Below are 12,643 nucleotides of genomic sequence, written 5' to 3'. Positions count from 1 at the left end.
TAGAGGAGTTTGTCTGAAGTGAGAGGATGAGAGAGAAAAGAATAAAAATTATAAATTTTTTACATCCTCATGAACAATAAGGTTGCAACCTTATTGTAGCTAAGATGTAAAACTTTTTGGGTTTGCATACCCAGATGTGGAAGGAATTTAAGGGTTCGGTTGGTAAAATAACAACTCGGGGGGTTTTTACACTCCAATGCTAGTACTCTTAAGGACATATAATTCTTATTGCAGAATTTTTAAATTCTATTTATCTGTAAAATGTGTGAACATAATTTTGGCATATAATTTAATATATATATATAGACGTTTATTAGTACAATTTTATTTTGTTTTATTTAAATATTGATGATATGAAAAAATTCAGTACACTAATTACACAGTAAATTAATAGACTTTAAAAATTCTAAATATTACACCAACCGCCAAAATATCCAATTCCCACTTAAGCTTTGTTCTTTATGACCGTGACCCCACCATGGGGTCCTGTAGGTATGTGTGCTATTGATCTTAATGATGAGTACTACATTGCACTGATCACACAAGTTGTAAATGTTGACCTTTTATTTGACAATGTTCTATTCCCATTTTTTGTGGGAGGATAATCATAGATGTGAAGAAAGGGAGTGGATGGGTGAGAAATATAATCTTCATCTTTTTTATTTCAAGTCAGAGCAAAGGGTTTTTCTTATATGGGGTTTAATAGCAAGCATTCTTATCATCCCGCATCTGTAACCTACCAGAGGTCTCCATTTTTCAAAGGGCACCTCCTTGACTTTCAACAGTTGCAAAGATCACTACATCATGTTCTAGCATAACATATACATATGTGTTGTAGTATAATATGCATGTCACTTAAAAAGTGACATTGGAAAATCAGGGACGAACTTAGGATTTTAAGCTAGCGGGGACCAGAGTATAAAGGAAAAAAAAAAACCTTCAAATAAGCATCCATATAGTATTAAAAAATTATAAATACATAAAATCATTATTTCTAAATACATTAAGATACAATCATATATTAACAAAGACAAACAAAAACAAAATAATTCTTTTTTTTTTTTTAATAATAGGCTAGTAGTTTTTTTTTTTTTTTTTTTTTTTTTTGAAGTTAGAGCATCCATAATGGTGGTGCTAAAAATTTAGCTTTTAGTACATCAAAGAACTACTTTATCTATTTTACTACCTCGCTTTACAATACACCTGATATCAAATGTTTTTTTTTTTTTTTATCAACTCATTAAAATAATAAAGATTGAGAGAGAATATTAGTTTTTTAATTGAAGGAAGAGATATAGTCTTAATAAAATATTGTATTTTATTTTTAACAACTTGTTAATCTATACCAGTTTTCTGTAGTTACAAAAAATTTAGCTTTAACTTCTCTAATAACACATGATTTTTTTGGTTCTTTGGTGGTAATTTTTTTTTTCTTGCTAAAATACAATCATTATTATGAATGTTTTTATTGTTTTTGTTAAGTTTTTGGGTTTGATAGTTATTATTTGGGTGAGACTAGTTAGACTTATGGAGGAGAAGAGGTCCTAAGTTTTTGAAAGGGGCCCAACTACAAAAATTAAATATATTATAAAAAAAAATTTGGACCCAGGGGGCTGGGCCCCTTTGAGCCCCACCTGGGTCCCCTTGAGCCCCTACCTAGGTCTGTCCTTGTGGAAAATGTTGAAAGCAAGAAGATATTTCATTGTAGTGTTAGATATATTATGGTTCAAGTGGCTCAAGCTTTAGAACAAACGTATTAACCTTAGGGTAGTATATGGTAAGTCTAGGGTTAGTCAAATATTCTCTAGTACCCTATATTGAGTTAGTTATAACACAAATGCTTAATATAATATATAAGCATCAATAGCTTTCTCACTACGGATGTAAGTCGTTAGGTAGAAGCATGTAAACCTTTGTGTGAGCTTTTCTCTTTCATATTTTCATTTGTTATTTATTCATTATACACAATCACACAACAACTTTCATATAGAGAATATTTTTATATTTCCTTTCATAGCTTAGATTCAACATAAATATGAGGTCTACACACTATGAAAAGAATGATGCATATATCTACACGAGTCAATTTATTACTCAAGTTCAATCCTAATCATTCTCATAATAAAATAATAATGTATATAATTCATTGTAACAATTCTTCCACATAATTATAATGTATCTGCAAGGAAATTTGCAAAAATAAAATGGTTTGATGAGAATTGAATCAAGTAACCATCGCTTAGTCCCTTCTAAATTTGACCAAATTGTTTAGAAATATAATTTAATAATACAATTTTCAGCACCTCTTGTTGAATAGAAGGATTTGTAGTGACACAATCTATATGTTTCCTAACTAATTAGGGTGGTTTGTTATCATTATTTAAATAACAGTTTTCAGTGTTTAAACAACATTACATGTTTTTTCACACTTTTTCACCCACACATATTTTTAAAAAGTACAAACAATTATATTAAAATAGCCTTATCTTGTGTGAATAAGGAACATTCATTTTTTTTTTTTTTTGAGAAACTTCGGCTAAAAAATTGATTGTTAATAACGTTAGTCAAAAGTATGAGCGGCGGATAAGCAAACGTACCAATTTCCATTCCACATTTTCCGTACCATGTGGCCTTGACCCATCAACCAAAAGCAACTTCACCACAAGTTCACGTGTGTGGAATAGACCGACCGCTTTTTATAAATTCATACTATTTAACGCGCCTCCAAGGTCCAAATACATTCGAAAAAGCTACAGTACTGAGAATTGTTCACATGTGCAATTCTCAGTACCGTAGCTTTTTTTTTTTTGGTTAATTAACTATAGCCTAAATATGTCAAATGGGAACAAAATTAGGTCCAACTTCTAGTCTCTCGTTCATGAAAAAAATTTCTAATTTCTTAATTAAATTCAATTATGTGTTTTATGTTGTGGGGCGAGGATGTTCAAGCTGATATCATCCATGTCTCAATTCTGTAATTCAAGTTGATTTGGATTTTCTTTAATAAAATTAACAGTTTTTTCTTTAAAAAAAAGGGAATAAAAATCAGTTATGTACATGTTTGGCTAATGAATTCTATGGTTAAATTTAATTGTTCTTAAAAAATACATTACTATTCCTATTAGAAATAAATCTATTTATTTCAGCTCATTTTAAATTTTACATATATGATGTGTTAGTTTGTACATTATTGGTTTTTTTTTTAATAAAAAAATCACAACTATAAAATGTATGAAATTAAGGGTATCTTGTTCTATTTTTTATTTTATTTTATGCATTGACCAATATAAGTATATAATTAAATTTATTTGAATACTTTATGAATTGTACCTAAATTTTGAGTGTTAGTTCACTGGAAGCTTCCAAAGAATTCAGACTAGTAAGCCAGAGAGACGACCACGATGACTCCATGGATGTTCACTTTGTGAATTGATCGCCAAAACGGCAAAACAAAAAACCCCACTATAAATGAACTAGCTTAGGAAACCAAAGCTTTTTAAACACAGGTACATATTGGCCTAAAGAAGCAAAGAGGCAAAGAGTTATGGACGCTACCCCAGCCTATAGCCTTGTTACCCCAGCAGTGCCTGAATGGCTAAACAAAGGAGACAACGCATGGCAAATGACAGCAGCCACTCTCGTGGGCATTCAAAGCATGCCTGGTCTTGTTGTTCTCTATGCCAGCATAGTCAAGAAGAAATGGGCTGTGAACTCAGCTTTCATGGCTCTTTATGCCTTTGCTGCAGTGCTTATTTGTTGGGTCCTTGTGGGCTTTCGCATGGCTTTTGGTGATGAACTCCTTCCCTTTTGGGGTAAAGGTGCACCGGCTTTAGGCCAAAAGTATCTTGTCCACCAAGCAAAAGTCCCTGAGACTCTCATCAAGCCTTTGTATCCTATGGCCTCTCTTGTGTACTTTCAATTCACTTTTGCTGCCATTACCACCATTTTGCTAGCTGGGTCTGTGCTTGGGCGCATGAACATCAAGGCGTGGATGGTTTTTGTGCCTCTTTGGCTTGTGTTTTGCTACACTGTGGGAGCCTTCAGTCTTTGGGGCGGTGGGTTTCTTTACCATTGGGGTGCCATTGATTACTCTGGCGGCTATGTTATCCATCTTTCCTCTGGGATTTCTGGTTTCACTGCAGCTTATTGGGTACCATTCTTTTACTTTTGTCTTTGGTTAACTAAGTTCTTAGGTAGAAAAAACAAAATGATAATCCAAAGAATTAGGGCTAATCTTATACAATTAATCAATCTTCATGATCACTTATATGCTCCAAATCTACTTAATCCATACACACACACACACACACGTACGTATACACAAGATCTTCAACACAAGATCTTCTCAAATCAAGGCACTATAACAATAACAACCGAAACTTAGTTTTAAAATTTCGGATTCAGTTATAGATTCTCAACAGGCTATTTAGGAATTGATAAATTTATTAATTTTCGTCATCTAAATCTACCCAAAATCATACTTATTGTTATTTTCTTAAGTGAGATGTCCTTTTTTTTACTCCACAATCTAATATTACAATATAAAATCAAACAAGATATTAATTCTAAGATTTCATCAGAAGATACCATGTTTTTCCTATCACACTAATATAATACTAAATTGGTATAGGTTGGGCCGAGGCTGAAGAGTGATAGGGAGAGGTTTCCTCCTAACAATGTTTTACTTATGCTTGCTGGTGCTGGGCTATTGTGGATGGGTTGGTCAGGCTTCAATGGTGGAGCACCCTACGCAGCAAACGTTGACGCTTCAATAGCAGTCATAAACACCAACATAAGTGCAGCCACCAGTCTTCTTGTTTGGACATCTCTAGACGTTGTGTTCTTTGGGAAACCTTCTGTGATTGGAGCTGTTCAGGGCATGATGACCGGGCTTGCTTGCATTACTCCAGGAGCAGGTTTGTATTTTTTTGACCAAATCCTTATTATAAGTCTCATTATTATTATTATTATTATTATTATTATTATTATTATTATTATTATTCACTTAGTCACCTGAGAAAATTTTGCGAGATTGAGAGAACGAATCTCATGAATTGGACTTATGCATCATTCATCTATCGACTTGTAGATCATATAAATCGCATATTGAGAAAGAAGATACATATATTCGATACATAAGATAGGTGTCACGGTGACATTATTATATTGGGGTTGTTGCAGGATTGGTGCAATCATGGGCGGCTATAGTATATGGAATTCTTTCTGGTAGTATTCCATGGGTATCCATGATGATCCTTCACAAAAAGTCTAGTTTGCTACAAAAGGTGAGGCTTTTATACTATGGATTTTTTTTTTGCTTATCTCTCTTTTATACTCGTGAGACATGTTAGGTAATAGAGTTGACAAATTTGCTAGCTTGTTCCAACCACTTTTTGCCACTAACAAAGTCGAGAAATAAGTTATATGTGATCAAAAATATTCAAGCTAGAATTAATCAGGATGGTTTTTTAGGTCCCTTTTTGCAAATGAAATGAAGATTTCATTATACCTTATATATGGTTATGAAACCTTAATTTACCCGACATATGTTTGAAAGATAATAAGCTCAAATCAAGGCAATTTGGTCTCCACTAGGTCCACTTGCTGTAACTAGGTAAGGAGATTTATGAAGACATGAAAATCCATGTATTAAAATAAAGTATGAAATGTTCTCTTTCCCTAAAAAAAAGTTGTGTTTCAAAAAAATCATTCGAAAATCCACTTAGTGCAAAGTGTCATATGTTGATGTTGGCTTATGAAACTTTATAATGATGAATTTGATTTTTTTTTTTTTAATGTTAATATTTAGAATGAGAAAGTTTATAGATAAAAAATTTCACGCCTCTCTTCTCTTTTTTATTATTTGAGAGGCGGCTTGTCTTTCCACTAGCCATCTAAAATATCAAATTATCAATACATTCTTTTGGGGTTTTTTTATTGGGATTTTTCTTTTTCTTTTTTACAATTCTCTGCAGTAGTTACCATTGCAATAATGGTATAAACCATCAATCATTTTCAACAATGACCTATTAACATATCATTGGTTCACTTACACATATAATATTTCCATTAATACAGTTATATATCCATAGCTGTATTATTGCCATCCTTTCAAGACTTCAGTTGCTTTCCCATTTACATGATTCAATCTCTTTTATCATTTTCATTCTATAATCTTATCTTCAAAGGAGGCTTTTCTGCTTTTTCTCTTTAACCAATAAGATACAACGATATTAAAAGACAGATAAAACAAAATTAAACGTGGGCCTTATATGCCATTTTTTTCTCCCTTCCTACAGGGCAGAAAGAAATTATTTTCTCAAGCCTTTGATTAACCTCTTGTGAAGATTGAGCATGGTAATCAGGGATAATCTCTGAGATAATGGGCCTGATCAAGACCTAGAATTAACCTGCAGGGCTTTTTTAGGTGGATCCAAATCCTATGCAATACCACACGAATATTTTATAGTGAATAGTGTAAAAGTTTTGAAGTGGTTTATATTGAAAGTTGCTTTTGTAACTATGAAGTATGAATCTAAACTTGGATAATGAATTATAAAAGAGTAAAAAAAGTAAAAAGTAAAAAATGAAAAAGGTAAAAAAATGTTGTGAGAGAATTGCAGCTCAATACCTTTTAGGTCTTATGCAACATCATCATGATCATTATTAATATAAACCTTCTGTATTATTAAGATGAACTTTTATTGAATAAAAGAGAATCATTGACATCCTTTAGAGTTCTTAATTCAGGTAAACTGTATAGTATGGATGATAGAATATTAATTTTGATTGAAAATCTATAATTTAAAGACTCCAATTTAAATAATGTTAATTTACATAATGATGGAGTGGTATAATTCAATCCACTCATTCTATTATGTATGCATAATATTCAAAGTCTTCCATAGAAAAGTTAACCTAAGAAGTAACAACCGTAAAAAGATCCTAATCCAAAAATGAAATATGTTCATTTATCTTCTTCTTCATCTTTTTTATTATTATTATTATTATTATTATTATTATTATTATTATTATTATTTTACAAGATAGAATTTCTACTTTAGCCTAATCTAAGTGTATATGTGTATAAAACTCCCTCCTGGAGACTTGAACCCTAACCCTTGCCTCCCATACTGCACAAGCATTTATATTTGTAGATCCAAATTCTAGCAAGTTTCAACCTCTAGAATTAATTTCACAAATTAAATTCACCTCTTTATAATGAGGAAGTTACTATTTTGAATAGGCCTAGCTCATTTCTCCACTGGAGCTGTTGGAGATCCAAATTAACTCTAGTATTATGACTTTTCAAACTCAAAATTATATATATATATATATATATATATATATATATATATATCTCTTCTTCTTGTTTTGTCCTTTTCACTAATATACTAGTATATATTCCAATTCGCTTCAATAGCAAGTAAGCATTGTAACTACCGCGCACCCTTGGTATGGTGGTCACTCCATAAGTATAAGTGTTTGTGGGGTGTGAGGAGAAAGTGCCGGGGTTCAAGTCTCTAGAAGGGAGTTTCACACACATATACACTTAGATTAGGTTAGAGTAGAAATTCTATCTTGTATAAAAATAAATAATAAAAAAGAAGAAGAAGAAGAAGAAGTAAGCATTGTAATTATACCATCCATTTTTTTCAACGATAAAATAGTAATCAAATCGACTTTATTCTCTTATCTTATAGAGTATCTTGATTGCATAATTTGAAAGGACCCTAATGGTATTGCCATGATTAATTTCTCAAGTGATTTATCACCACAAATTCAATTCATTGTAACCCTTTCTTTGTTTTGGAATCATTATTCACTCCCTTAAGTCTCTTGTAACTTTGACCAACAAGGGCAGGGAACTCTTTCATTCATACAAATGAAGCACATCCAACACAGTATATCACTTTTATATGAGGAAACTTCAAAGAGTAACATTAAGATACTATAAATCTTATAAATTATCACAAAAAGTTATTTAAATATTTATTTATTATATTATTGAAAATGTAAATGTAAATGTCAGCACACCAATTATAATATATTCCTTATGCACGTTAAACTTGTAATCCTTTTGTAATAAAATTGATAATAATTTTTGTATTTTTTAAGTTTAAATCACCTAAAAGTTGTTCTATTAATTGTATGGTTATAGGTGGATGACACCTTAGGTGTATTTCACACGCACGCTGTGGCGGGGCTATTAGGCGGGCTTCTCACCGGGCTTTTGGCAGAGCCAGACCTTTGTGCTCTCATACTAAAAAATCCCCACACAAGGGGTGCATTTTATGGTTCTGAGGGTTGGGTGCAATTCTTGAAGCAATTGGCTGCAGCCACTTTTGTGATTGGTTGGAACGTAGTGTCCACCACAATAATTTGTCTAGGCATAAAGTTGTTTATTCCATTAAGAATGCCTGACGAGCAGCTGGTGATTGGAGACGATGCTGTGCATGGAGAGGAGGCTTATGCACTTTGGGGAGACGGGGAAAAATATGACCCTACAAAGCATGGTTGGCATGCATCTTTGCACTCAGACACAGCACCATCACCATACATCAATAATGGAGCAAGAGGTGTGACCATCAACTTGTAAGCCAACTAGTGTATCATAGGACACAAAACAATGAGAAAACATGTTGGTAGGACATGAAGTGTAAGAGGTAATTATTTAATACTCCGAGAATAATGTTTATAGTTCTATTATGTAATAGTGGATTCAGTAATTAAATGTATGATGGAATCCACAATTCATGTGAGAAGATCGATGGAGTATTGAATAATTTTTTAGTGTAAAATGTTTTGTAATTATTTAATTTTGTGAGTATAATTTTTGAGAGAACTTATAATATCTTTATAGGTGAAAAAAAATATACACACACGCACAAAATTCCATTGTTGTTTTCCCCCCACATTGAGTTTTATTTTGATTATTTGTTTTGAGTGTAACACTTAACACTTTGTAAAGCTGTTTTATGTGACTTGTAATTGTGTAACACTTAACTCTAAAGGTTGTAAGTGTAGTACTTAACCTCCACGGGAGGTTTTTGTGCGTAATACAAAATCCACATGTGATGGGTTTATACTTTATATGAAAATAATATTAATATGTATCATCATATGATTAATTCGTTGTTGTTTTTTTTTTATTTTTTATTTTTTATGAATATTGATAGGTATCATCATATGATTAATTCATTGTTTGTTTTTATGAATATTTAATGGTTTACATATAAAACATTACCACATAAGATTGGATGATATACTCAAATTAAATTTTCTGAAATTTTGTGTTTTAAGGAGAAACTAGAATGAAAATTTGTGTTTCCCCCTTCATTTTTTTTCCATTTTGAGAAAGTAGATAGGAGGATTGTATCCAAAGAAGTAACCAATCAATAGAATGAATTAATTGCTGAATGATCATGGCACTGTTGGAGTTTGCCTTTCGATCGTTCTGCTTGATTGTGCAGGCCAAGCTTTTTATAAATTCCACCCACATTTGTTACGCTATATATAATTACTACGTATATTTTTGAGGAAGACATTGCATCCGTCGTTTCTGTGGAAAAACTGGAGCCTAACTATGAGCTACACATAAAAACTGAAAAACCATTAGGTCCATTAATTCCTCTCTTGGAATTTACCTATAAAACACAGTTTTCTGAGTCTAGTTTAACGCGTAAATTGAAATGTCATCCAAGTGTGGCATGTACATATATACCAAACAAATGAATGAACAATACTGCAAAGAAATTGAAACCATATAACAAAAAGACAACAAGATTGTCACAACAAGGCCAGTGCAAGGTTTCCTCAATTGAAAAAACCTCATAAATTCTTTGCTTTTTGATTCTAAATGGGTCTAATTCTTCTTTATGGCCCCTCACAAGTCACATCACATGTCAACTTGTTCAAAATCCTCATTTTCTCTGTCCCCTCACTCCATATCTACCAATTCCTTTGTATAAAATTATTGGCTGACAGCCATTAGCCACACCATCTTGCTTTTGAGTTAATTTCCAACCTCAAAACCCAGGTGTGGATATAAATCTGGTTGCAAGCCAAGCAATCTGTATATTTGAGATTTCGGTACCTACAATTGTTATCCAGAAGCCTAACTCCAATATATAATTTCTTTTGTATAATTTGATTCATTACAATAAAAGAGACGGATTTGAATCCTTTAGACGCTGGAAATATCAGGATTTGTTAATTAAATTACAAGACTCTTTTACCTTAATTCCAATATTTGTCCACTATATGTATGATGTTTCAACTCCAAAATTTTAAATTAAAGTAAACGTTTATAGATGTGTAAGGGAAAAGTATGATACAATAAATTAATCATATCTTTGACTCTGAAAAAGTTAATTAATCATAGCTATAATAGAATTGGTAATCCGAAATCCGTAATCCGTACTCTACTCCTAAGTCGTTTGGTACGAAATTAATAGCATATAATACATTCAGAAGAAGTATCCAAGGATGGTATCAAAAGAAAGAAAAAGAAGTATCTAAGGATATATAGAATGAGTCCCCCACTCTTCTTCTTCTTCTTCTTCTTCTTTTTTTTTTTTTTTTTTTTTTTTCTAATTTTGTTTTTAGGAAAAATTACATCTTACCACTTTAAACTATACCCTGATCCTTATTGGAGGAAATAACATTTTACAGTTTTAAAACTCCCTAGATCTCACCCTTTTCATACACTCCTCTCTCCCCGTGTGTGTGTGTTAAAAATATTTAGTATTCTTAAAAAAAAAAAAAAGGAAAATATTAAACCACCTATATCTAACAAGTTTTAAAAGATTGTAGGTTTTTTTTATATATTTATTTTTATGTTGTATGATAAGTTTTTCAATTAAATACTACTAACTTAATTCTATTGATCAATGAATCGTATCATTAATTCTTTATATTTTTAAAAGAATTATATCATCTATATATGTAATAATAGGTGAAGCTGAGAGAAACTCAAATTAGAATTTCAAATTACTCCTCAAAAAAAGAATTTCAAATTAGAGTTCCAATTTTGCGCTATGTGTCCTAAATTATTTATTCTTAAAGAGTTTTATTTCTTAATTTTAGAATAAAATGTGGTAACACATCATAAATATTCATCCAAGTGAGTTATTAAGTATAAAAACCAAAGAGTCTAGAATAAATGAATCGGGAAAAAAAATGCTTCACAATAATTTTTAAAAAATGGACAATTTACAATTAAGACCTAATAATATCCTTACAAGAGTTTTTAAAGAGTTAACAAAATATAAAAATGACTATCAATAATATTTAAATTATATATATATAGGAATTATATTTTGTGTCTTATTGTATATCTTTAAGTGTATTTATGCATATGCATAGGGTTACAAGCTAGTTAATTTAATTATCTTTGAAAGAAAATATATATAATTTGTACTATATGGACAAGTTACATGATTAAATTTCATTGAGAAATTCAATATATACAAGAAATCATATATTAATTTTTTCCACCAATTTTATAAAATAAAATAAAAGTTAGACCTTTTTTTTTTTTTTATAGAAGAAAACTTGAAAACTTTATTAATGAAGATCGACTATATCAACCTAAAAAACAAAATAGAATTGTGGTAGGACATCCTCCATCCGCACAACATAATCTGTTACATTAAAAGAATACCTAACCAGACTAAGGAAAAATTTATTAGCATCTCTCCTAACATGAGAGTATAGTATCTGACTAAAAAATTTAGAGAAAAACTTAGGCCTTGTTTGGATTTTGCAAAACTGAGTTAACAAAACTGAGTTTTGTTAACTCACAACCCAAAATCCGTGGGGCCCACATATATAAACATTGTTTGGATGGTGGTTTTCACGGGTGTTCACTCAGTTAACAAAACTGAGTTTATTGAGGCATGGGTTAACAAATTCAGAAACAGCCTTGGGCTGTTTTCAAGATATGAGTTATGTTAACTCAGTGGCAATAAGCGTAATTTTAGTGCAAAATTGGGTCCCACAGCAGTGTGTAGTTACATCACTGCAGACCCATAGAAGCTCCAACAGATATTTTGTAATAACTTTCCCAACTACCCATGCTAGCTCACTTCATCTCACTTTCCCTTTTCCTTCTCCTAAACCCACATCACACTTCAACAACTGAAGTAAAGCTCCAATTCCGCTGATCAGCACCTTCAGCCCAAGATATACACACAATTCCGTTCACCGATTTTTGTTTCTGATGAGACCCAAATTCAGCCCCTCCATCTGTTTACATGCCTGAAGCTGCTAGGATTTATTTTGATATTTTTTTTGTTTTTTCCATGTTCCTCCATTTTTTGTGTTGTGTTTACTGAGACCTTGGCTCACTTGGCTGTGAATGCTTGTTTATTTATGCCTCTTTTTTTACTCTCTACTCAAGTATAGCTTTTATGCCTCTTTTTTATTTTTTTATTTTTTATTTTTTTTATTTTAGAAGTTTCTGTGTCTTGTTCCTTTGTTACAGCCATGGTATTATGAACAATGTCTGCTTTGCTCTGCTGTTGGCTTGGGAAAAAAAATTTATCTGTACCAAAACACCGTCACAGATTCCTTAAGGTTTAGATTTAGTTTTTTTAATCATCATTTTTTAAGAAAACTAATCACCCTCTCATGTTGTGGA

At 31.5% G+C, this 12,643-nt stretch overlaps 1 protein-coding gene across 1 annotated transcript; it reads left to right on the top strand.

Annotated features, from left to right (window-relative positions):
* The first annotated feature begins 3,353 nt into the window (after window positions 1-3,353).
* On the top strand, window positions 3,354-8,906 carry LOC142610138 (ammonium transporter 2-like). Its single transcript, XM_075781861.1, has 4 exons — window positions 3,354-4,150; window positions 4,631-4,916; window positions 5,182-5,285; window positions 8,162-8,906. The coding sequence occupies exons 1-4, from the start codon at window positions 3,545-3,547 to the stop codon at window positions 8,597-8,599; spliced, it is 1,434 nt and encodes a 477-aa protein (XP_075637976.1). The 5' UTR covers window positions 3,354-3,544; the 3' UTR covers window positions 8,600-8,906.
* Window positions 8,907-12,643: the final 3,737 nt, after the last annotated feature.

The sequence above is a fragment of the Castanea sativa genome, chromosome 9, assembly GCF_040712315.1.
Source record: "Castanea sativa cultivar Marrone di Chiusa Pesio chromosome 9, ASM4071231v1".
NCBI classification, from domain to species: Eukaryota; Viridiplantae; Streptophyta; class Magnoliopsida; order Fagales; family Fagaceae; genus Castanea; species Castanea sativa.
The sequence above is the reverse complement of the archived record's forward strand: the minus strand, read 5'-3'. Positions and strand labels throughout refer to the sequence as shown.

Coding starts and splice junctions, on each gene's coding strand:
- LOC142610138 (XM_075781861.1), top strand. CDS start 3,545: ATGGACGCTACCCCAGCCTATAGCCTTGTTACCCCAGCAGTGCCTGAA. Junction 4,151..4,630: donor GTTTCACTGCAGCTTATTGG/GTACCATTCTTT, acceptor AAATTGGTATAG/GTTGGGCCGAGGCTGAAGAG. Junction 5,286..8,161: donor AGTCTAGTTTGCTACAAAAG/GTGAGGCTTTTA, acceptor GTATGGTTATAG/GTGGATGACACCTTAGGTGT.